The sequence below is a fragment of the Helianthus annuus genome, chromosome 15, assembly GCF_002127325.2.
Source record: "Helianthus annuus cultivar XRQ/B chromosome 15, HanXRQr2.0-SUNRISE, whole genome shotgun sequence".
Lineage (NCBI taxonomy): Eukaryota > Viridiplantae > Streptophyta > Magnoliopsida > Asterales > Asteraceae > Helianthus > Helianthus annuus.
Window position 1 is genome coordinate 124,495,650 of NC_035447.2, and position 27,596 is coordinate 124,523,245.

The 27,596-nt window shown below is 32.6% G+C and overlaps 2 protein-coding genes across 2 annotated transcripts; one reads left to right on the plus strand and one right to left on the minus strand.

Annotated features, from left to right (window-relative positions):
• Window positions 1-1,061: 1,061 nt before the first annotated feature.
• Window positions 1,062-3,813, minus strand: LOC110912404 (receptor-like protein kinase FERONIA). Its single transcript, XM_022157098.2, has one exon. The coding sequence runs from the start codon at window positions 3,623-3,625 to the stop codon at window positions 1,232-1,234; it is 2,394 nt and encodes a 797-aa protein (XP_022012790.1). The 5' UTR covers window positions 3,626-3,813; the 3' UTR covers window positions 1,062-1,231.
• An 18,332-nt stretch (window positions 3,814-22,145) lies between these two features.
• Window positions 22,146-24,637, plus strand: LOC118487289. The gene is made up of 3 exons (XM_035983994.1): window positions 22,146-22,299; window positions 23,695-23,752; window positions 23,918-24,637. The coding sequence occupies exon 3, from the start codon at window positions 23,962-23,964 to the stop codon at window positions 24,553-24,555; it is 594 nt and encodes a 197-aa protein (XP_035839887.1). The 5' UTR covers window positions 22,146-22,299; window positions 23,695-23,752; window positions 23,918-23,961; the 3' UTR covers window positions 24,556-24,637.
• The last annotated feature ends 2,959 nt before the right edge of the window (window positions 24,638-27,596 follow it).

Here is a 27,596-nt window from a genome sequence, read left to right on the forward strand (position 1 = left end):
GAACGGAAGATAATGACAACCAACATCAACACGTATCCGGAAGAAGACCGCCACGTGTTGCGTAAAATGAAAGAAAAGATCTCCAAAAATGTAATTATTAGGATTTTTAATTTTTAGCAATCTCGTATTTTTTTAATTTAAGGGTGTGTTTTAGTTATGTAATGTTTTTATTTAATATGTGATGGTTTTATTTTATAAGCTTTGTTATGTAATGTTTAAAAAAATGTTGAATTTTTTGAAAAAAAATAAATAAAAAAGGGGGAGACTCATCCTCTACGCCTTTAGTCTATTCTTGAAAGGGCATCTCTTTAGGTGCTGACGTGAAAGGCTATCCTCAAAGGATGAGGTTCCACCACACCTATGTTACTTCCTTGTCTTTGAATGAAGCAGCTGCCCCTAGATAAAAGGCAAGAGAGCGCCATCAATGTCTTCTGCCAAAAATCTAGACAAGACAAATCACCATGGGCCCTTCAACTTCTAAGGGCATACGGTGTTGAGTGAATCACCATGGGCCCTTCAACTTCTAAGGGCATACGGTGTGGAGCGGCAAAGGGAAGTGGCAAACCACTTTGCCACTCGGTAACACCACCACCAACATATAGTTTGCTGAAATGGTTGGGTAAATCGGTGATGGAACACCGATTCGGCAAGAGGGAGAAGGAGAGAGAGGGAGGGTATTGTGGGTGGGGTCCATTCCTATCTCAACCAATCACACCTTTTTCCTTTTTTTTTTTAAAATAGTTTACCACTTCACCAAGTGTTTAAACCATTGCCAACATTTTTCACCAAAGTTTAAACACTTTTACCTAATTGACATGGCGCGCTCTCATTGGTCGGTTTTTTGGTTTGCCACTTTAAAGTGTTTAACCACTCCTTATACCCTAAGTATCCATGGCAAGACTTTCTCAACAAAACTAAAAAACAAACAAACAAATAGATCAATATAAAAGAAATATTATAAAAATTTGCAGGATGAATCAAAATATATTTACTTCTAACACCATCTTTCTATTTGTCTCATTCAATTTTTGATGTTTCTAGTATAAAAGACATTGGATAACTACTTACAACAAAAATGGTAAGATATAATATTTACACAACTCTTTTATTTTGTGAAATCGTAACAAACGATTTATTGAGTGTTTTTGACAAGTTTAGTTATTACATAAGTACGAGATAATATGATATCTATGTGATAAAAGAGTTCACTCTTTTCATGACCATCCATTTTCTAAGCAGCTTCTTGTAGTTCCAGTGCAAACTCTAGTCCCCAAACCACCTCTTCCATTGCAGGGCGTTCACTCCCTATCTCATGCAAGCAACTACTCGCCACCTCTCCGAACTTCCTCAAACACCGAGGAGCGATCTCACCTCTAAGATTTGGATCAATGATTTTTTCTAAGGTTCCCTTTCGATGGCAACTCTTGCCCCATTCTGCCAAATTCACTTGCTCATCTCTCACTCGTTGAACGATAGCAGGTCTTGCACATAACACCTCAAAAAGAACCACTCCAAATGAGTACACATCAGATTTCTCAGTCAGTTGTTTGGTCCGGCAATATTCAGGATCGATGTACCCAAAACTTCCCTTCACCAGCGTGCTAACATATGTTTTTGACGGATCTTTTGAACCTAGCTTTGACAAACCGAAATCAGACACCTTAGCAACCCAATTCTCATCCAGTAAGATATTTGTGGACTTGACATCCCGATGAATTATCGCACGCTTTTCCATAGAGTGCAGATAATTCAAGCCTTTGGCTGCGCCAATGCAAATATCAAGACGTCTTTTCCATGGCAGAGGTGGATTGCTCGTCTTGTAGAGATGTTCTCTTAGAGTCCCGTGGGCCATGTAATCATAGACAAGGATCATCTCTCCATCGTCTTCACAGTATCCGATCATGGACACTAGATGGACATGACGTAGTTTAGACAATAGCGCTATTTCTGTTAGGAATTCATGAAAACCCTGGCTGGATGAAGGGTTGAGGCGTTTGATTGCTACGATTGTTGTAGCGTTGTCCATGTACCCTTTGTACACCTTACCGAAACCTCCACTACCAATGCTACAATTGTCATTGAATTCATCTGTAGCCATTTTGACTTCTTGTAGTGTAAAACGACGGCAGCGATCTGATGGCAGTGTTGTATCACTAGAAGTTTGACCCCATGATGACTTATCGGTTGTGGTGCTATGGTGTTTTACTCGCCTTTGTCGTCGAAATACTATAAGAATTAAGATAAAGAGTACCAAGACAACGCATCCACCAACCACTCCAATTATTGTGGTAAATGCTGGAGCCTTCTTGTTCCCTCTCATGGCAGGCAAAAGGCTTGTTAGTGGGTGATCTGGATCATGTTCCGGGTTTGGGCTTGAAAGATTACGGTTCATGCTCAGCTTAAATGCTTCCAAACCATTCAAATAAGCATCACTATATTCATCAGTGTTGGAGTTAGGATGCAAAGCAAGCCACAAATCTTGCTTGCTTCGGTGGCCACCAGAATTGTTGACAAATATAACGTAATCCATGAATGCAGGAAACCCGCTTCCATTAGTCCAGTAGAATAGATCAACCTCCTTCTCAGCAGTTTGATTATTTATAAAGACAGTAAAGACAGCCTGACCAAGTTTTGTGTATTGTTGTATAATATTGCAAAAATGGAGCCGAAGCAAGTAATAATACCCAGAATCAACAGGAAGTATCCAAGTCAGATTGTACTTGTCAGACTGATTGCCCATACTCCTCTGTGTTTGATAAACTAGCTCAGGAGCGGTATAATTGGGCGTTTCAGTAGTATACATGATCGGATTATTATAAAGAGGCGTCAACCCAATTGCAGCTCCATATATGTAGTTATTATCTTGATCCCATGACCTGTACATACCAGTATCATCGTTACCGGATATTTCTCCTCCACCCATGTTTAGCCTGTAAATATTCTCAAGTGTGGTGTCGTTATCAATAATGGGTCCTGAATACTGATTCACGAGTTTCGGTGTCTTGGCATTAAAATACAGGTTTTCAGGCATTGAAACAATCTCAATACCATTGATGAAGGCATATGAGTTGGGTGATGGTGTAAAGGTAACATTTAAGATTTGTGTGTCTTTTACATAGATGAGGAATTCTTTGACAACATGAAGATCCTGTGGACCGCTCATTCCAGCGCCAGATCGAGCCTTTATAAAGGAGGCAGCCAGGAAAGCGCTGAAGTTGGTTAAAAGAGAGTATCCATTGGATGATACATCAAAGAAAGATTGTTCGGTGTTGAGACCAGAGTAGTTGGCAGGATAGAAATGTAAACGTAGGAACTTGGGGCCTTGGGAGGAGACATGAAAAGTGTAGGTAAATGAACAAGTGTCAAAAATTCTAGCAGTGTAATAAGGGATTTGGGGGACAGAAGGATCAAGGTTGTCGGGGGTGGATGAAAAGGAGGTGGTGGTGATGTTGGAAGGCACGAATTTGGAATGTTCGTCACCATCCCAATGTCTCCGTTCATAATTTGAATATTTAGCTGCGGATGAACCGCAGTTGAGGAAGACCTGATCCGTCGGTATGTATGGTTGTGAGGTTGTGGTAGAGAAGAGGAGCACAAAAAGGAATGGTAAACTGAAGGCTAACATGGTTGTTAAATAGTTTGATTGATTGAATCCTAGGAGAAGAGCATCGATTATAATAGTATACAGTAGCTCATTTGCTTATTTAAGATCGAGTAGACTTGGAAAGTTATTCCAGGTCTTCGTCTTTAGGGAATAAGACTTATACGTTGTGCAGTGGGAATGTACCAAAATAAATTGACATGCATGTGGGCAGAGGAGATACTTGCATCAGTTGATGTGCACGTGAAAAAAACCATTTTAGTTTGTCAATAATTCTTAGAGGATAATCAACTGTATGGCTATAAATTGAAGTATAAACATCCAATACTGAAACATCGACTTTTATATAAAAGAAATATCACTTTTAAGTACCATAATTTTACATCCGTTCATTTGTGGTTTCTAAAATCTTGACAAGATATATATATATATATATATATATATATATATATATATATATATATATATATATATATATATATATATATATATATATATATATATATATATATATATATATATATATATATATATATATATATATATATATATATATATATATATATAGGGAGCCGCTAGAATGAAAACCACCTCGAGTTGTAAGAACCGCGAGAACTACACCCCACGGAGCGCCGTTCGCCATGATTTTTTTTTTACAAGTAGATGTGTATATTATAAACACAGCCGTAAAAAATCATGGCGAACGGCGCTCCGTGGGGTGTAGTTTTTTACACCACAAGTTTGGTGAAAAAAAAAAAGAAAAAAAATTAAAAAACACCAAACTTGTGGTGTAAAAAACTACATCCCACGGAGCGCCGTTCGCCATGATTTTTTACGACTGTGTTTATAATATACACATCTACTTGTAAAAAAAAAATCATGGCGAACGGCGCTCCGTGGGGTGTAGTTCTCGTGGTTCTTACAACTCGGGGTGGTTCTCATTCTAGCAGCCCCCTATATATATATATATATATATATATATATATATATAATATATATATATAAACAGAAGGCTAAGAACAATGAACGAAACTAAGGGGCTAGGAGGTTAGGCTAAGGAGGGACGGAGAGGATTTTAGTGTGCCATAAGGATGAATTTTTTGAATTTACAGATTGTTATCTCGTAATATGTTATCTCGTAATATTACGAGATAACATAAGGCTTGAGAATTTTTAAAATTCATCCTTATCTCGTAATATTAACAGATTGTTGCTTGGTAGGTGAAGGACATTATATACAAATCTATGCAAAACCAGTCTGGAGAATGCTTCTACCCTTTGCAGGGGAAGGAGACACCTTACAATTACAACACATTATCAACTTGGAAGACGAAGAAGGCAATAACTTGGAAGATTGTTCTAGTCCACAGTCCATAGACTCAACACTCAGAGATTTCTAAAAAGACATGATGAAAGCATTGACCTAAAGAGACAGGTGTACACAGCATTTCTAGACAGTATGGTTGCCCAGCACATGCATCTGAAAAAGAATCCATTATTGTAGATAGTGCCTATTGTCCTTTTTCTTTCTTTTATTTGTATCCGTTTATTTTTCTGACACTAGAGCAATATGTACAGTGTTTTGTTTGTAGGATAGCTTTTCTTTTTGCCTATATAAGGCATAGAATGTAGTTGTAAAAATCATCCCAGAATTCAATAGAAATTTCTTGCATACTCATTCATCCTTATGGCACACTAAAATCCTCTCCGTCCCTCCTTAGCCTAACCTCCTAGCCCCTTAGTTTCGTTCATTGTTCTTCATATTATATTCCAAAAAAAAAAAAAAAAGAGAGAGAGAGAGAGAGTCTTTTTTACCTTTTGTTACCCCTTGTTCACCCCGCTGTGCATAAATCTCAAGTTTTACTCAAGCTTCTGCCTTCACATTCAGGAACCATTTTCTTGTTACCCACTGTAAGAAATTTTTTATTACCCCCCTTATTTACTTTTTACTCTTATATTTTTACTTTTATATTTTTACTTTTTACTGTTCTTTCTTTTAAAATATTTCTTATATATTTTTGTTATTTCTGGTTATATTTCTTTTTACATATCTATGTTTATATTTCTGTTTATATTTCTGTGTATACTGATAAAAAATTCAAAAAATTGGTATATACCCCCTCTGATATGGTATCAGAGCAAAGGCTTTCCTAAAATCTAAAAGACTGAGACAAGCTCCATATTTTTACTGGCTATGAATGCCCAAAACTTTTTGTGGGGAACTCTCTCAGGTGAAGATTATGGGAAATGTTTAGTGCTTTGGTAACAAATTGGATGAGGATCTGTAGTTTTGTATAATAGAATTAAATTCATATTAATCTTAAAAAACTGGAATATAAGAATATCTAACAAGAAACTAAGGGTAGGAATTAAAGCTAAGGAGACGGAATTTATTAAATCATAGAGAACTCTCAATCATCTTCGCCATTCAAAAAATTTGAATTCTTGAATTTAGAGTTTACTGAAAAACCCATCATTAAAAACATTAATACAGAAAATTATAGTTTTATTTGCAGAATTAAAGATAATTGTAAACATAGTCTACATACAGATAACCCACATCTAAACGCTTTAACAGATCTGGTAATAAATCTCGGTTGTAACCTACAGAAAGATTCCATAATTAATAAACAGTTACTTGAAAAGATTTCGGTATATACAGAAGAATTTAAAAAATATTCTCAAAATTTAGATTATATAAAAGATCAAAATAACCAAATACTTAAAGAACTAAAGAGAAGTTGTTTAGAAAAACAAACAGAAAATATACAAAATAATAATATACAAATAGAAGTAGATAAAATCACATACGCTATAAACAAGCTTAACATTGAAGATATAAAAATTATTAAAAAACCAACACCATATAAACATTGGCAACCTCGAAAATGAATAACCAAATTTCAAGAAGAAGTAGATCTATACAAGAAGCTAGAAATTCAACAAGTAGTATACAAGATATAATTACATCTGAAACATTTTTAAATCGGATACTTACACGAGGATCAGGGTCTAATAGTAATAAACAGATAATACAAATAGAAGAAGAAATAGATGTAGACAGAAATATGGATTTGTACAATCAACACCAATTAGACATATTAAACCCAAAAATATTATATCAAACAGGTATATTTAATGTAAATACAACGTTAATAAGAAGTACTAGAGAAGAAAGTCTCAGAGTTCTAGATAAAACCGTAACTATAGATTTATTATCACCAGAAACTATACAAAGAATTAAACACTCTGGTAAACACTTTGTACATACAGGATTAATCGTCGTAGGCATTAAAGCTTTAGGACGAAAGAATTTAGGAACTAAACTATTGGCATTAATATTAGATAAAAGTTGGAAAATAGAAATGAAAAAAGCCATAATATCATGAATGGAAGTTGACTTAAGCCAAAATACAGCCTTATTCTATTGCACACCAGGAATATTAAAAGACATAAGAGATTTGCAAAATATAAAAATAGCTTTACAAACGAAAGGATATGAAAATTACGATGGAAACAATATAGTTATAAGTGTAGGAGTACTAGGAAAGGCTAGTAACAGTTCAGGAATGAAATACAAGGTAAACATAGATGGGATAGTTAAGGCAGTAGCATCAAAATCTATACAAATGATAGAACAGATTAAAATAGATCCCGAACAATTAACAGGTTTAGAATGGAATATAAACGATCTTCAAGGAAATGAAAAAACAGTTTTAATTCCAAAGAGGAGTTTTATATATGAAGGATCAGATGGTAAACAAAGTTTAAGATTTACAGATTTTAAAGAAATTACAAATGAGGAAAATAATGAAAATACTATGGAATAAAGTTTTATGAATATACAACAACTAGAAGAAGATGAAATAAACCCAATATATGATACAGAAAATGAAGACGAAATAAACACAGATTTCTTAAAATTTAAAGAGGAATATATGGATTACACTCTAATAGATTATGAAGACGAGGAGTTAACAGGTTTTAAAACATAAGAAACTAACAAAACAATAGAACAAGTAATAGATAGAAAATTTACAGAATTAAATATACAAGAAGAAGTAGATAATATGATAATAGAATGTATAACAGACCTAGGCATGACCTATGAAGAAAGCTATAAAAAATTACAAGAATTCTATAATTTACCATTAGTAGAAAGCATTTTACAGGGAAAAACAATGTTAACAGAGTTTTATAAACATGAACAAGCCTATATGGCTACAAAAGAAGAATTACAAGGAAAAAGACCTAGAATGGAATGGAGTGGAGATTCTAGTAATAGAACTTCACATGAAACCCTAGGAAGAGAACCCTGGACACAACCATCAATAGATTACAGTCAAGAATCAACACTAAGAGGAAGAGGTAGCAGGTTACCAATAGGACAAACATACAGTGGGAATATGTTGTTATTGGAACGGCAAAAACCCCAACTATGGATAGATGAAGTGTTAACATGGGAACAAACAGTAGTTAGAATGTGGGAAACAAATAAAAAAGATAGTATGGACATGTTTTCCTATCTATAACTACACTAGGACCAATAGCCCTAGGAATCTGGCAAAGTAAAAAAGCACAAGATTCGACAGAAATTAACAATTTAAAAGCTTTAGGAGATAATCCTTATAATTTCACATCACAAATCAGAACACTAATATTAGGAGTTGATCCAGCAAAAAATAATAGCCTAATACAAGATACAGCTATTAGAAATCTAGAACAGTTAAGTATAGCTGATATGAAATACATAAATGAATTTACACTAGATTTTACAAGATTGCTATCACAAACAGGAAAAGCAATGGATGATGATCTATGTGATAAATATTTTATAAAACTACCAGGAGATTTAGGAAAAAATATACATGAGTCGTGGAAGACAATATATGGAGAACATCACAATCTTGGAATAGGACCTAGAATAACTTATACATTTGGAATACTAGAAGATAAATGCAAAGAAGTAGCTTTACAAGAACAATTAAAAAGAAATGCATATGCATTCTGTAAAACAGCAATCTACACACCCCAAGCCTATGGGTTTTATGATAAAAAGAAAAATATAAGAAAAAACACTACTTATAACAAGAATTACAAAGCAAATTATAACAAAAACAAATATGTTAGAAAACTCCAAACAAGAAGATGCAAATGTTTTATATGTGGAGAAGAACAACATTTGGCTAACAAATGTCCTAATAAAAATAAGAACATAGAAAGGGCTAGCTTAGTAGAACAACTACACGATTATGAAATAGAAGCTATTAAAACAGACGAATCAGACAATGAGTCAGTCTATAGTATATACAGTGAAGACGAAAAGCCAATAACTAAGGTTACTTACACATACATGAATATAGAGGAATGTCAACATAACTGGGCACATCAAAGAGGTAATAATTATATAAAATGCTCGAATTGTAGATATTATCCTAGTATAGAGAAAAGATCACAATGTAATATATGCTTTCAAGAAATATGTTGCATTTGTATAAAGAAATTACATAATATAGATGTAGGTACTACATCAAAAACTATAGATACAAGTACCAACATGATTATAGAAAGGATAAATAAGTTAGAATTAGCAACTGAATTACACAGTCTAAAGTTAAGAGATATAGACAATAGAATTATAGAACTAGAAAGGAAGATAGGAGCTAAAATAGTAGAAGAATTAAGTCAACTGTCGACAGAAGTACCTGAAGAACAAGTATTTATACAGACTCAAGGATCTATAAATATGATCAATATACAATGCCGTTTATGGCTTGATAATAATAAATTTTTAGACTTAACAGCATTAGTTGATACAGGAGCATCAAAAAGTCTAATATCACATAGTCTAGTACCAGAACAATACCATAAAGAATTAAAATATCAAGTTGTAAGCAGAACAATTGAAAATAGATTAGTTGGAATAACACACTACTTAGAGCCTGTAGGAATACAGTTTTTAGATTTTTCAAACAATTATAGCATAAAGTACGACATACCACAGGTAAACATAAACCCAGCATATATACAGTCAAAAGACTTTGTGCTAGGATTAAATTTTATATTTGCTTTAAATGGTTCTATTACAGCGAATAGAAACTTTATTACACTCAGTAAACAAATCTATACAGTCCCAACAACAAGGTATATTAATATATCAAAGATTGCACAGAAGCGTGGTGGTCAAGGAAGTTTAGAATTTTTAAGGCAACAAAAAAGAAATAATCTGATAGAAAATGAAACTATAAAACTGTTAACAGACTTTCTAAGTCATGAAGTAGAAAAAGGAAAAGATATTACAAAAAGTATAAATCACCCTATGATTTTACATTTAGAAAAAGTTGGTCTTATAGGTGAAGATATTACAAAATCACATATAGAATACATATGTAAATTTAAACTAAAAAATCCAGATATTACTATAAGAACTGCTAATGTAGAATACAGTCCTTTAGACAAAGAAGAATTTAAAAAACAAATCCCTGAAATGATTAGCCAAGGATTAATTAAAAAATCAGAAAGTCCTCATAGATCAGCAGCCTTTATAGTAAGAAACCATAGTGAAATAAAAAGAGGTAAAGCAAGAATAGTATACAATTACAAAAGACTAAACGATAATACAGTAGATGATGGATACAATATTCCCAATAAAGACACTTTATTAAATCTTATACAGAAAAAGAAGGTTTTTCAAAATTTGATTTAAAGTCAGGATATAATCAGTTAAAACTTGAAGAAAGTTTTAAGCCATGGACAGCTTTTACATGCTCAGAAGGACAGTTTGAATGGAATGTCCTTAGCTTTGGGCTAAAGAACGCTCCTTCAATTTTTCAAAGATTTATGGATAGTATTTTCTTAAAATACGACTTTTGTTTAGTATATATTGATGATATACTTGTAGCAAGCCAAACAGTACAAGAACATGAAAAACATTTACAACAGGTGTTTGAAGAAATAAAAAAGAATGGAATAGTAATTTCCAAACGAAAAATGGAACTATTTAAAAGAAAAATATCTTTCTTAGGATTAGAAATAGGTAATGGAAAAATAGAATTACAGTCACATATCTCTACAAAGATACTTGATTTCCCAGAAAAATTTGAAAACTTAAAACAAATACAAGCCTTTCTGGGACTGGTCAATTATGCCAGAAAATTTAGAATTACCACTTGTTACAGATTACATAATTATTGAGACAGATGGATGCAAAGAAGGATGGGGAGCAGTTCTTCTCTGCAAACCAAGTAAATATAGTCCTAAGCAAGAAGAGAAAATTTGTGCTTATGCAAGCGGTAATTTTCAAAACAAAACAAGTTGGACTAGTATCGATTTTGAAATACAGGCATTGATATATGCATTAGAAAAATTCAAATTATTTCTTCACAAAGAATTTACAGTAAGAACTGATTGTGAGGCTATTGTAAAATTTATAAAGAATGATCAAAGTAAAAAGATAAACAGGACCCGATGGGTTAATTTACAAAATATTATCCAAGGAAGTGGATATCAAATCAATTTTGAACATATTAAAGGGAAAAATAATGGGATAGCCGATATGTTATCTCGTAATATTAACAGATTGTTGCTTTTAGATGGACAGGAAAAAAGATAAGGGAAAGGCAATACTTATACATCCTACACAGCCTACAAAAGCCTCTCCAATGAATACATCATCTGAAGAAGAGAAAACAGAGAAATTCATGAGCCAGTCAATACAAGCAGCAAGAACACAGAATTTTAGACAACTGCCTGCAACACTAACAGATCTCAACAATATTACACAGTTTTACAACCCGAGTCAATCAAAGGCTACAAATGTTCGTCCTCCAAAAAATAGGCATTTTACACAAAGGGCAAGCTCTCAATCACAGAATACACAAAATGCGGTTATCACCTTTGGTAATTATGCATTACAAAGATGTGATGATCCCAATACAAAGTTTCGCCCAATTATTGGGATGCAGCTAACAGAAAAACAACAGTGTTTACTAGATAACCTGTGGCATATTCAAACTATGCCTCAGGCCTCAACCTTTAAAGTCCAGGTGTTAAATGCATTAAGCATTTATTTTTATGAACAAAGCAGTAAAGCACCTGAGAAACCACAGAGGCCTAACAGAGGCCTAAGTTTACCCATTATGTCATATTTCGAGGCACAAAAATTGGTATTTTTAATAAATGGGAAACTGTGGCTAAACATATCCAATGCCCCAATCCAATTTACAAAGGCTTTACAGATTTTCAAAAAGCTATAGAAACAGCAAGAGAACATTTTGGGGTAAGTGGCTTTTACATAGAACCTGAAGAGGTTCAAACGTTTGCAGACATGGCTAAAATTAAACCAGAACAAATAATTAAAAATCAAGAAGAGTTGATCACTGAGTTACAAGATCAGCTTGTACAACAAGGAAAAAATACACACTCTATACAAGAAAAGATTGAAAATAGTCTGTTAAAACAAAAAATAGGTTTATTGGAAGCAAAAAATACACAGTTATTACAGAAGCTTGAGAAAAAAGATAAAGACAAAACAGATTTACACAGGACGTTTGAGTGTTTCAGGACCAGGATTCTTGATACACCCTGGCAGCAAAGCCTAAAACCAATTACAGAAAGATTCCCAGAATTTGAGAATCTTGTTTCACAGAAAGTTTGTGCAGAATTTCCTTTAATTTTGTACAATTTGCAACAACAGCTGATAGACATGGCATTCAAATTTAATAGCGAACAGCAAGGATTCAAAGTGGTAGAAAGAACGGATGAAAAAGGAGATGGAACTGGTCTTCTATTACTTCAAATATATCATCCTACAAAGTTGACAAATGAGCAGATAATTCAATTTTATCATCATGGTATGATTGATTATTTGGAAATAAAGTTAGAAAGAAAAACAGAAGATCTTCTCAACCAGCTTGGAGAAAAGGTCATCCTAATTGCAGGAAATATGGCAATTAGATCAACGACTTCGATCATTGGTTGTAAAATAATTTCCTCATTCCCTTATACAGATGCATACACATATAGACCAGCAAGAAAAAGGATTTTCATTGAACATAAAAGTAATATATGTCATCAATATCATCTACAGACATCAATGACAAAAACTGATATAGAGTTTTCAACTCTACCTTGGTTAAGTCATTCAGATGAAAAAAGTCCAGATAATTTTACACAATTTATCAAAAAATATCAGGAAACCCCAGAACTTCCTGATTATTATCCATGGAAGAATTATCACTTGGTAGGTGAAGGACATTATATACAAATCTATGCAAAACCAGTCTGGAGAATGCTTCTACCCTTTGTAGGGGAAGGAGACACCTTACAATTACAACACATTATCAACTTGGAAGACGAAGAAGGCAATAACTTGGAAGATTGTTCTAGTCCACAGTCCATAGACTCAACACACAGAGATTTCTAAAAAGACATGATGAAAGCATTGACCTAAAGAGACAGGTGTACACAGCATTTCTAGACAGTATGGTTGCCCAGCACATGCATCTGAAAAAGAATCCATTATTGTAGATAGTGCCTATTGTCCTTTTTCTTTCTTTTATTTGTATCCGTTTATTTTTCTGACACTAGAGCAATATGTACAGTGTTTTGTTTGTAGGATAGCTTTTCTTTTTGCCTATATAAGGCATAGAATGTAGTTGTAAAAATCATCCCAGAATTCAATAGAAATTTCTTGCATACTCATTCATCCTTATGGCACACTAAAATCCTCTCCGTCCCTCCTTAGCCTAACCTCCTAGCCCCTTAGTTTCGTTCATTGTTCTTCATATTATATTCCAAAAAAAAAAAATTCTTTTATTTGTATCCGTTTATTTTTCTGACACTAGAGCAATATGTACAGTGTTTTGTTTGTAGGATAGCTTTTCTTTTTGCCTATATAAGGCATAGAATGTAGTTGTAAAAATCATCCCAGAATTCAATAGAAATTTCTTGCATACTCATTCATCCTTATGGCACACTAAAATCCTCTCCGTCCCTCCTTAGCCTAACCTTCTAGCCCCTTAGTTTCGTTCATTGTTCTTCATATTATATTCCAATATATATAGGGTGAGGTTTCTCTACAAAGTGTGTTTTTCCTACAAAGTGTAGGAAGTGTTTTGGGCCATTGGATGAGTGGTTTTAATGGTTGAGATTAGATAAGTGGCATTTTTGTAATATATGCATTTTATTTAATGACTAATTTAATTGATTGAGGGCATTTTGGTAATTGAGCATGTTTTAAATAAAGAAACAACCATCATTCATTAAACTCTCACCACATTCTCACTCCTCATTAAATAAAATCTCCTAAAATCATGGATGAAGTTGAATATAAAAGATTTGATTGTGTTTAAAATCTGAAATTTACTAAATTGGAGTTTGATTTGTTTTTATCTAGGGACGAGAATCGGAGTTCAGTTTTGTTTTTTTATCAAGTATTGTGTTTTATATTAGTGATAAAACACATTGTGAAGAAACTGCGAAAAAAAATCTAATGGACCAGAAACTGATAAAACACACTGAGAAGAAACATGTGAAGAAAAACACACTGCGAAGAAAGTATGAAGAAAAACACACTGATAAAACACACTACGACGAATCTGTGAAGAAAAACACACTGATAAAACACATTGGGAAGAAAAACACACTGTGAAGAAACAGGCAATAAAAACATACTGATAAAACACATTGTGAAGAAACCAATAACATGTAAAACACAACGTCAATAAATAAAAAAATGCGTCCTTCATGAAACATAAACTTCTATAACACATAATGAGTAAACCTATAACTGGTAAAACACAACGTCAAGAAATTGTTCAAGAACGATAAGCTGGTGTGTTACGTGTGAAGAAACCATAAAACAAATAAAACACAGTGTCAAGAATACATGCACTTGCAAAAAAAAAAAAAAAAAACCAACTTAATCGAATACTGGCATGCCGAACAACTAAATCAGGATGCATTTACCATGATCACAATCAATCATTGCATTAGACATCAACATTTTTTATCCGCAAATACAAAAAAAAAAAAAAATCATCTGAAGGATAAGAGAATGATGCACATTTGATTCTGCGTAACTGATACAATTCCATAAATAAGATATAGGGTTTCCTTAAAAGTCTCATTTTGTTGTTTTAGATTTATCTTTTTCAAAATAACTTATTTATTGAATTACCATTGTACCCTTTAATTAAAATTCTCTAGATGACACATGTCATAACCATATCACTTCCTACACTTTCTAGAAAAATATGACTTTGTATCCAACTCTCACCCTATATATATATATATATATATATATATATATATATATATATATATATATATATATATATATATATATATATATATATAGAGAGAGAGAGAGAGAGAGAGAAGATCATGCGAGAACCACCTCTTATTGTGAGAACCGCGAGAACCAATGTGAACACACCAAAAATGCCTAAAAATAGCTAAAAATCACACAAATTTTTTTTTTTTTTTGAGTTTTTAAATATTTTTTATAAAAAAATCGCTACTTTTCGAAGCAAAAAAAAAAATTTAAATTTTTTTTTTGGCTTCTAAAAGTAGCGATTTTAACATAAAAAATATTAAAAATTCAAAAAAAAAATTTTGAGATTTTTTTTTTATTTTTTTAGATTTTTTTAGGTTTTTTGGGGGTTTAGTTTTTAGCATTTTAGCTTGGGGGGGGGGGTTGGGGTTTTAGGTTTTGGGGGGGGGGGGTTAGTTTTTTTTAGCATTTAGCTTGGGGGGGGGGGTTTAGGTTTTTTTTTTTAGGGGGGTGGAGGGGGGGTTAGGTTTTTTTTTTTTTTTTTGGGGGGGGGGGGAGGTGGGGGTTAGGTTTTTTTAGCTATTTTAGGTTGTGTTCACATTGGTTCTCACAATAAGGGTGGTTCTCGCATGAGCCCCTCCCTATTATATATATATATATAGGGCAAGGTTCATGCGAGAACCACCTTTATTGCGAGAATCGCGAGAACAAATGTGAACACAACCTAAAATAGCTAAAAAAAACCTAAAAAGAACTAACCCCCACCCCCCAAAAACCTAACCCCCCCCCCCCAAGCTAAAATGCTAAAAATAAACCCCCAAAAAACCTAAAAAATTCAAAAAAAAAATACAATTTTTTTTAATATTTTTTATGTTAAAATCGCAAAAAGTAGCAAAAAAATTAAAAAAAACAATTTTTTTGGCTACTAAAAGTAGCGATTTTTATATAAAAAATATTAAAAAAAATTTGTGTGTTTTTTAGCTATTTTTAGGCATTTTTGGTTGTGTTCACATTGGTTCTCGCAATAAAGGATGGTTCCTAGCGGATCTTTGTCCTATATATATATATATATACATACATACATATATATATATATATATATATATATATATATATATATATATATATATATATATATATATATATATATATATATATAGGGTTAAGATCAAGTGAGAACCACTTGGCTAAGTGAGAAACTTGAGAAGCATTCTGGACCACACATTTTTCCTAAGCTTTTCGTAATATACACATATGTATAGGTTAAAATTGACTATATACATATGTGTATATTATGAGAAGCTTAGGAAAATGTGTGGTCTAGAATGCTTCTTAAGTTTCTCAAATAGGGTGGACTTCTCTTAGGATCCCTACCATATATATATATATATATATATGAGAAGTCCACACTATTTGAGAAACTTGAAAAGCAATCTAGACCATACATTTCCCTAAGCAAAAAATGCAAAAAAAGGTGAAAAAATGCAATTTTTTTTTTGGAAAAATCGCAGCTTTTTCTTTAAGGATTAAATTTTTTATTTAAAAAAAAATTGGGATTTATACACATGTGTATATTGTTAATCTTTTAACTATACATATATGTATATTGTCAATTATACATATATGTATATACATGTTTAAAATTGAAACATATATGTGTTATAAATCCTAAACCTTATACCATAAACACTAAAGCTAAACCTTAATGCTAAACCTTAAACCCTAAAGCTAAACCTTAATGCTAATTCTAAACCCTAATGCTAAACCCTAAAGCTAAACCCTAAAGCTAAACTCTTAATGCTAAACCCTAAAGATAAAGCTAAACCCAAAAGTTAAAGTTAAACCCTAATGCTAAACCCAAAAGCTAAACTCTAATGCTAAACCCTAACGCTAAACCCTAAATACTATTACTAAACCCTAATGCTAAATCCTAAAGCTAAACCCTAAACCATAAAGCTAAACCCTAAACCCTAATGCTAAACCCTGAATACTAATGTTAAACCCTAAATAACACTTATTTTTCAATTTTAAACATGTATATACATATATGTATAATTGACAATATACATATATGTATAGTTAAAAGATTAACAATATACACATGTGTATAAATCCCAAAAAAAAATTTTAAAAAATAAAAAATTAAATCCTTAAAGAAAAAGCTGCGACTTTTCCAAAAAAAAAATTGCATTTTTTTTACATTTTTTTTTTTGCATTTTTTTGCTTAGGGAAATGTCTGGTCCAGAATGCTTCTCAAGTTTCTCAAATAGCCTACTACTGCTTCCCACATGATCCGTATCCTATATATATATATATAGGGAGAGGATCATGAGAAAACTACATATAAATAAGAAAACTAGAAAACTAACTAAAAAAACCTAAAAAAAAAGCTAAAAACATACCCACAATTTTTTTTACAATTTTTTATAAAAAAATCGCAGGTCTTTATATATAAAAAAATTGTTGTACTGCACATGTGCATTATACGTGTACTACACATGCGCACTATATCCGTAATAGTGCCGCACATGTGCAATACAACAAAAAAAAATTTATTTTTTTTTTTCTTGAATTTTTTTTTCGATGCATAAAAACCTGCGATTTTTTTATAAAAATTTAAAAAAAGATTGTATGTTTTTAGTTAGTTTTTAGGTTTTATCATTTAAACTAGTTTTCTCATGATCCATCCCCTATATAATATATATATATATATATATATATATATATATATATATATATATATATATATATACATATAATGAGAAGATCATTGGGGAACACTAAAAAAGTGGGGAACAGTGGGGAACCGACTCAAACGAACTCCGATTAGACTCATTCCAACGGCGTTGGAACCGACTCGTCGAACCCTAACTAGGATCTCTTAACCCTAAACCCTAAATCATAACACACAAACCCTAAATATATTAGGGTTTAGCCTTTAGGGTTTAGCTTTATGGTTTAGGGTTTAGCTTTAGGTTTTAGGGTTTAGCTTTAGGGTTTAGCTTTAGGTTTAGCCTTTATGGTTTAGCTTTTACGGCTTATAGTTTAGATTTTTCGGTTTAGCTTAGCTTTTAGCCTTATTTTTTAGCTTTAGGGTTTAGAGTTTAGGAGTTAGGATTTAGGGTTTAGGGTTAAGAGATCATAGTTAGGGTTCGACGAGCTGGTTCCGACGCCACTGGAATGAGTCCAATCGGAGTTCATTTGAGTCGGTTCCCCGCTGTTCCGCACTTTTTTAGTGTTCTCCAATGAACATTCCCCATATATATATATATATATATATATATATATATATATATATATATATATAGGATGGATCATGAGAAAACTAGTTTAAATGAGAAAATCAAAAAACTAACCAAAGAAGCCTAAAACAAACCTAAAAACATACCAATTTTTTTTTTTTTACAATCTTTTCTAGAAAAATCGCTACTTTTTATGTATGGAAAAAAATTAAAAAAAAAAAATTTTTTTGGTTGTACTGCACATGTGCACTAATACATAAAGCTTAAACCACTTAACCCACCCCCCACCAACACCCCCCAAAAACCTAAACACCCCACCCCCACCCCCCAAAAACCTAAATTCACTCTCCCACCAAAAGCCTAACCCCCCACCCCCCAAAAACCTAAACCCCCCACCCCCACCCTCCCGAAAACCTAAAACTAAACTCTAAACATAAACCCGAAAAAAACCTAAACCCCCCCACCCCCCAAAAACCTAAACCCCCTCCCCCCCCCCCCCCACACCCAAAAACCTAATCCTAATCTTAAACCTCTAAAAAAACTAACCTTAAAAGCTAAACTAGACTCAAAAAGCTAATTTTAAGCATGTATTGCAATTGTAGTACATGTTATATTGCACATGTGCACTACTATAATAATAGTATTGAAAACAAGACGACACCATAAATCTTTTTTTATGTCATAAAAAATATGCTCGAATATACTTGAATGAAAGATACAAAAATTTGTGATCTTTTGGTGTCATTTTTGTTTTAAAATGATAACGTATGGAGAAATGGGAAATGTTTGAAAAGTTATATATTTTTTTTTCCAATTTTACCCCTCCTTCATTAAAAGTCCCCCCTCTCCTACATTAAAAGTCTCCCCCCTCCTTTTTAGTGGTTTTTAGTTAGTTTTCTAGTTTTCTCATTTATATCTAGTTTTCTCATGAACCTCTCCTTATATATATATATATATATATATATATATATATATATATATATATATATATATATATAGGGGAAGGTTCAAATGAAAACCACTAGTTATTGTGAAAACTAGAAAACTAACTAAAACCCACTAAAAAGGAGGGAGGGAGGACTTTTAATGAAGGAGGGGTAAAATTGGAACAAAAAATATATAACTTTTCAAAAATTTCTCATTTCTCCATACGTTATCATTTTAAAACAAAAATGACACCATAAGATCACAAATTTTCTTATCTTTCATTCAAGTATATTCGAGCATATTTTTTATGACATAAAAAAAGATTTATGGTGTCGTCTTGTTTTCAATACTATTATTAAGTAGTGCACATGTGCAATATAACATGTACTACAATGTGCATTACATGCTTAAAATTAGTTTTTTGATTCTAGTTTAGCTTTTAGGGTTAGTTTTTTTGGAGGTTTAGGATTAGGATTAGGTTTTTGGGTGTGGGGGGAGGGGGGTTTAGGTTTTTGGGGGGTGGGGGTGGGGGGTTAGGTTTTTTTCGAGTTTATGTTTAGGGTTTAGTTTTAGGTTTTCGGGAGGGTGGGGGTGGGGGGTTTAGGTTTTTTTTTTTTGGGGGGGGGTTAGGCTTTTGGTGGGAGGGTGAATTTAGGTTTTGGGGGGGGGGTGGGGGGTTTAGGTTTTTGGGGGGTGTCGGTGGGGGGTGGGTTAAGTGGTTTAGGCTTTCCGTATTAGTGCACATGTGCAGTACAACCAAATTTTTTTTTTTGAAATTTTTTTTCCATATATAAAAAGTAGCGATTTTTCTAAAAAAAATTGTAAAAAAAAAAAAAAATTTTTTTGTATGTTTTTTAGGTTTTTTTAGGCTTTTTTAGTTAGTTTTCGAGTTTTCACAATAAAAGTGGTTTTCATTTGAACCATCCCCTATATATATATATATATAAAGTCCTACTTTTGTGAGAAGTGTGAGAAATAATGTGGTGATGACAAGTGTCCTATATCTAAATTAATTCATAAGGGTGAATTAGTAATTTTCTATTTCTTTCAATTGATTGATTAAAAGATAACTGCCCAAAATAACCGCCACCCTTTATTATTGGAATTCGAATTTAGGAATTAATTTACGAATTTGTGTAGTGTTATATAATTCTGTAGTGCAACAACCATTCAGAACTGTATAGTGTTATATATTTTTTATATAGTGTTATATAGTGTTACTTGGTGTTATATGGTGTTATAATATGGTTTTTGGTGTTATATAATTCTGTAGTGTTATATAATTCTGTAGCGCAACAATCAAAAAACACTATATAACAAAATAAATTATTAATTCTGTAGTGCAACTACCATTCAGAACTCTATAGTGTTATATATTTTTTATATAGTGTTACATGGTGTTATATAGTGTTCAGTGTTAGATGATGGATGCATAGTGTTATATAGTGTTATATTTTTCTGGTAGCATGTCTATGATGGATGTATAGTGTTATATATTGTTATATAGTGTTATATGACAGATGTATAGTGTTATACGTTTCTTGCAGCAGTTACATATTTTTCTGTTTTTAGAATTGAGGATCGATATAATTTAGCAATTAAATTTGAATAGCTAGTTTTTAGGAGATTAATGGGGGTTTTGGTTGTGTAGGATACGGTTACCATATTTAAAACATTGGAAAAGACACTATTGCCCTTCAATTTTACATAAGGTCCTTCTAATTTAAACACAATTTACATTTTTATACCCTATTGATCTCAACCATTAGATCAAATATCCAATGGTTTAAAACACTTCTTACCCTTTTCACATTTTAGAAACTTTTTAACATATCCCTACCCTATATATATATAGGGAGAAGATCATGCGAGAACCACCTCTTATTGCGAGAACCAATGTGAACACAATCAAAAATGCCTAAAAATAGCTAAAAATCACACAAATTTTTTTTTTTAATATTTTTTATATAAAAATCGCTACTTTTCGAAGCCAAAAAAAAAACATTTTTAAATTTTTTTTTGGCCACTAAAAGTATCGATTTGAGCATAAAAAATATTAAAAAAATTAGTTTTTTTTAGATTTTTTTAGGTTTTTTGGGGGTTTAGTTTTTAGCATTTTAGCTTGGGGGGTGGGGGGTTTAGGTGTTTTGGGGGTTTTAGTTTTTAGCATTTAGCTTTGGGGGGGGGGGGGGTTAGGTTTTTTTTTGGGGGAGGGGGGGGGTTGGGGGGTTTAGGTTTTTTTTTTTTTTTTTTTTTTTTTTTTTGGGGGGGGGGGGTGGGGGTTAGGGTTTTTTAGGTTTTTTTTAGCTATTTTAGGTTGTGTTCACATTGGTTCTCAAGGTTCTCACAATAAGGGTGGTTCTCGCATGAGCCCCTCCCTATATATATATATATAGGGTAAAGTTCATGCGAGAACCGCGAGAACCAATGTGAATACAACCTAAAACAGCTAAAAAAACCTAAAAAAACCTACCCCCCCCCCAAAAAAAAAAAAAAAAAAAAAAAAACCTAAACCCCCTCTCCCCAAGCTAAATGCTAAAAAGTAAAACCCCCAAAAAACCTAAAACCTAACCCTCCCCCCCCAAGCTAAAATGCTTAAAACTAATCCCCCAAAAAATCTAAAAAAATAAAAAAAAACACACAAAAATTTTGTTTTTTTAAAATATTTTTTTAAGTTAAAATCGCTACTTTTAGTAGCAAAAAAAAATTTTCTTTAAACTTTTTTTTTGCTACTAAAAGTAGCGATTTTTTATAAAAAATATTAGAAATTTTTTTTTGTGTGTTTTTTAGCTATTTTTAAGTATTTTTGGTTGTTTTCACATTGGTTCTAACGATTCTCGCAATAAAGGGTGGTTCCTAATGGATCCTTGTCCTATATATACATATATATCTATTACTATATATAATGTATATAAGAAAGAGAGTATGAAGATGTTGAAAATTAAGAGTTGTTTAGAGCATTCACATCCAATCCACCATCTTAACCCCTACATCTAAAATTTAAAAAGTTCTTCTAAATATTCACTCCATCCTATCCCCTATTTGATCTCTCTAACCCTAAATTCTAAAAAGATTGTACAGTAACTTTTCATGTATGAAAAGCTACTGTAGCCCCCTCATCTTCAACCATATCAATATCACCCGCCCATTTGATCTACTCCCGCCCATATCGTTCATTTCCTTTCCCCTCACATCCAGTGGCAGTGGTAGAACCTCACCATAACAAAAATCCTCATCTCGTTGCAGCCTTCCACGTAAGTTTCTTTGATTTCAGTAACAACTAAATCGTATTTTTGTGATTGTTCGTAATGGTAGGTTGTTAGATTCAGATTGTATACTCAGCAGCACCTCACGTGAGACATAATTCTTAATGCCTGTTGTACACATATATATATATATATATATATATATATATATATATGCAACTTTAATTTCTTGTTTATCTTTTGTATGTGTTGATGATATTTGGGGGATTATGTGATCTTGAGCTTTTTTTTTTTGTTTTTGTAAGATTAAGAATCGATGTGGTTTGTTAATTGTTATAAACAAGAAAGAGAGAAAGTTTGACTAAACAAGAATTAACCCTAAGGCAATGAACATAAGTTGTTGTCTTGAACATTTTAGGAGCTTCAACTGTGATAATTAGCGACCCTATTTGTAGCGATTCAGAAACATTTGGTGGCTCTTTTGATTCAGATTTATAAGTCTACCAGCACAACACAACTCTGAATACTTCGGATGCCCCACCACTATCTAAGAAAGGATAAAAAAGACTAAGCTTTAGACTAACAAGTTTAGTTGAAGGGAAATCGGGTCCAAATGTGTGTGTCTCAAGGGTAAATCTGTAAATGCCCTTTCTTCGTGGTTGTTTCGTTGTGTCATGTGCTTCATATTTATTGTTTTTTTCTTGTTTGTTTCATCCTAGGAAGTCGATGTGCCATGAGAGACTTTGAGTTGCCCTTTTTACAAGTATGTTAGTTTTGTAAACGAATATCATCTGTTTGTTAGCGTATTATACTTAGTTGATTGTTATTATCTGTTGTATTTTATATCCATCTTGATAGTAAATCAAATTAATACCTCTTTATAGCCTGTAGTGCTAAAAAACACTGTAGTTTTTTAAGGTTTTTATGCTAAAAAACATGCAGTTTTTTTGCTTCTTTTGCTGAAAAAACAGCACTTTTTTAGCGTTTTTTTTGCTGGAAAAAACCTGCAGTTTTTTGTCGTCGTTTTGCTCAAAAACCGACCCGAAAACCTGCAGAAACGTTGCAGCCTGCAGTGCTGAAAAACGTTGTAGAACGCTGCCTTTTTTTTGACTTTTTCGCTGAAAAAACCTGTAGTTTTTAAGGTTTTTATGTTGAAAAAAATGTCTTTCTTGGTCAATCGTTTGGCTGTGAAAACAAACAGGATGTTTTGTTGATCTATTCTCTTGTCCTGTATCAACTTTTCATTTGATAGTTTTTATCATTGATGCAGTTGTATTCACTATTCATTGCTAGTAGATTTATTCTAAACAATACTTTTATTGGCTTTATAAATAAAGCATCCAATTAACATCATTTATCTCTCGACCCTGTTTGGCTACTTTATGATAGTTTTTATCATTGATGAAGGATACTAATATTTTTTTTTTGTAATTTGCATTGCAGGACACCATATTAACTGATGTAGTGAAGAAGTACATTGGGAGGAACTGGAAGAAAATAGGTAAGCTTGCAGTCAAGTTGCACGTTTGATCAAATGGTCCGTACATTCTTTCGCAAGTTGTTGAGATACCTATCTTCGAAGAACAATGTACTCGCAAACGTCGTAAATTTATTCGACGCAATCATATTCAGGGACATGAGCGTTTATATCGTGATTATTTTGCAGAAAATCCGGTATATCCATCGAATCTATTTCGACGAAGATTTCGGATGAGTCGTCCTCTATTTCTCCGTATTCTAAATGAGGTAGTGGCTAACGACATTAATGTGTTAGAGAGATCTTTTGTTTTCACGGAACTTGCACAAGGGCGTGCTCCACCAGTCAATTACACAGTCAACGGCCACGACTATACTATGGGGTATTACCTTGCAGATGGTATTTATCCTAAGTGGCAAACTTTTGTAAAAACGATTCCATCACCAAGAGGGAACAAGAATAAACATTTTGCAAAAGCACAAGAATCTGCAAGAAAAGATGTCGAGCGAGCATTTGGTGTACTTCAACAACGATTTGCAATCATTCGAGGACCTTCACGAATGTTCAAATTGAAGGTACTAACAAATATAATGAAAGCATGTGTTATTGTTCATAACATGATCATTGAAGACGAACGTGATGATGGTGATAGTCTTAACATTGAGTATGATCAACTTGACGATGATCTCCCTGAATTGTCGCGCACTCAAACAAATGAGTTTATGGACTTCATCCAACGTCGTCTTCATATTAAAGATAGCTCGGCACATCATCAGCTTCAAGAAGACCTAATTGAACATCAATGGCTACTCTATTCCCAACAATAAACGATGTCGCGCTATATTAGATTGTTTTGTGAATGTTATGAGTTTGATTTAGAAATATGTTATGTGATGATCATTAGAATTATATATGTATGAGGAGAACTTATTAGCTCAACTTTTGTTTAAGTTTGCATCTATTTGGACAATTGAGTTGTAATGTGTTACCATCTTAAATTGTGGGTTGTTGTTTTCGCCATTTCTTTTGGAAATTTTTTGTTATGGGTCAAATAGTTCAGATCATATATTCGACTTTGTTGGTTTATGATAATAATTATTAGTATAGCTTCTATCAAAAAAAGTTATTAGAATAAATTTTAGAAGAAAATATAATAAGACAAAATAGATAGTAGTTAAAATTGTAAATTGAAGAAAGAGAAGAAATAATAAAAAAAGAATATAGAGATAGGTATAGGGTGTTGGATGTGGAAGGTTTTTTACAATATGATATAAATTTTAAAAAGTAAGCATTTTTTGTTAAATTATAAGGGTAAAGATGGTGGATTGGATGTGAATGCTCTTAACTTTTAGTGCTTCTCTCTATACTACTACTATCAGCATCACAGCATCTATATCACACAACTCTTTAAGAGTTTTACACCCTCACATGATCCCCACCGTCCAAATCCTACTTCTCAGATCAATGGTCCAAAATCATGATCCGTGTCACTCAACACCATGAGCACATCCTCCAACAGACTACATAGCCAAAATCCCCTCCAGACTTCACACCCCACTCATTCAAACCCTCAAATCTCACCTTTTCATCACATATAGTCAACCCATGTTCATTCTTTCACTCAACAACAATGGTACCAAAGGCTAACGACAAGAAACTAACGATAGATAAGAAACCTTTTCTTCACTCACCACTACCCCTCAAAAATTCGGTTGAAACTTACAACATCTAAACTCATTTATTAACGATAATGGTATTTGAGCAAGGTGATGGGATCATGAACTCGTTTATCAACGATGTTTTGAGAAGCCTGTTTTGGAAGCTTCGCTTTGATGCTTGAAAGGCATAACAAGAACAATACAGTTTTGTCTAAGAAGATTCAGATTTCAAACTGTTGTGTGGCTTGTTCTTGCATGGTGAGTTTGCAAACTGTGCGGGGTTTCTGAAGATACAAAGGGTTTACTAAGCATACGAGCTCTTAGAAAGGTTCGAGTAGGTGTTTGTGGTTTTCTTTGTTTTAGATCTGTTGGTGGATGTGATGAAATCAAATTTATATGGGTGATGGATTTTTATTTTAGACAGTGAAATGTTTTGTAATTTTTTGTTTGTTGTGTATAATCGGGTAATGCATGTTGGGTTTTTCTATATAGGTCTTTCACTTCAATGGTTAAGAGACAAAAACATGTGATGACATTCAAATGGCTCTATTCATTGTTCTATTGTACCTATTTCTTAACCAGTTGCACTTTGGATGTACATATCATTGCTAACTTCAAAGTGATTCCTGCATAAATAAAGCTTTATTCTTGGAATTCCATAGTCTGTTTCTTTAATCATTTATCTATGCTTTATCTAGATAAATAAAAGCTTAATTGTTGGGAAAAAAAAATTAGCCACAATATAATTTTTTTCAACATGTTATTTTCAATTGTTTATGTGGGCACGGAAACTAGCATTAACATCAATTCAGTTGAACATTTTAAAATATTACTTTGTAGTATGACATAGGAGAAGTAATTAGTTGGTTAGAAGTGTGAAAAACTTGATTAGGACCGGCCGAACCAGTAGACCAAATGTAAACCTTCTAAAATACATGTTTTTTATGGGTCGGCTCAAACCATTTGATCAACTTTGCAAATGAAGAAGACGACCCGGAACCCAAGACCCAGTTAACCTAGCCTATAAGGCTACTTTTTCTGATTTCTTTTATAGGGAAGATTACCTTTTCTGATTTATTTTTTATAGAGAAGATCTATGTCAAAGTCAAACTTTCAACAGTTGACACTGCAATACACAGTCTCCAATGCTTTCAAACAAGTGTTCTATTTTTTATTTTCGTCAAATAGTTGAAAAAGCCAAAAAGATAAAAACAAATCTTATTCTTTGAATTATCTAACCGGATCATAAAAGGTGAAGTTTAACTAATTCAATTCTTGCGTAAAATTCCAAAGTTCGGTATTGTTTTCGGGTTAATCAGGACCAAAGACTATCGTTCAACTCTAGGCTGCATCTTTTTACATTGTCTTTTTATATAAACTAGATGTTGGCACAACAACAACAAAAAGTATGCATATGTGAAAATACGCACGTGAAAATACGCACGTAAAATGGTATTTTTAAAGTAGATGAGCGAAATGGGTAAACTCGAAACATTAGAAACTTGAGGGTGTCAAAATGATATTTTACAAAATTTTTAAACACCGTAACAAATTAGTTTTTGAAAAAGAAATTATCGAACGGAAATTATTGAAGAAAATTTAAGTTAGTAAAAAACTTGATAGGCTCAAATCGTATATTACATATGGTACAATGCTAAAGTTGGAACATTAAAACTGAATGGATTAATTTGTAAAATTTGTAAAATGAAATAGGGGCTACAAAATGACAATTTACAAAGTGGAGGGGGGTAGGAAAAAATATACAAAGTAAAATCCAAAATGCTCATTTCTTAATCCATGAGATGACTAAAGTTGTTAACGGTGAACAAAATTATTTGAATTAAGAGAAAAAGGACGGGCTACTTATAAAAAATTGACCTTATTTGAATTAAGAGAAAAAGGAGGGGCTACTTATAAAAAATTGACCGACATTTACATTTAAGATTATGTATAATATGTTAATTGTTTTGTGGTACCCACAATACACGCATAACATTATACTTCTTAGATATTTGAGAAGTATATTTTTAGTGTGTATCATAATAAACACCTTGAAATCACAATACTTTTATTTACGTGTACTTTAAATTATAGGCCGATGAGTTGATGTGTATTATATTTAAAGTAAACTAGATGTAAGATTTGATGCGTTGCGGCTAGGGTCTTGTAACACCCCAAAACCCGAATGTTTATATTCGTTAAGTGTTATG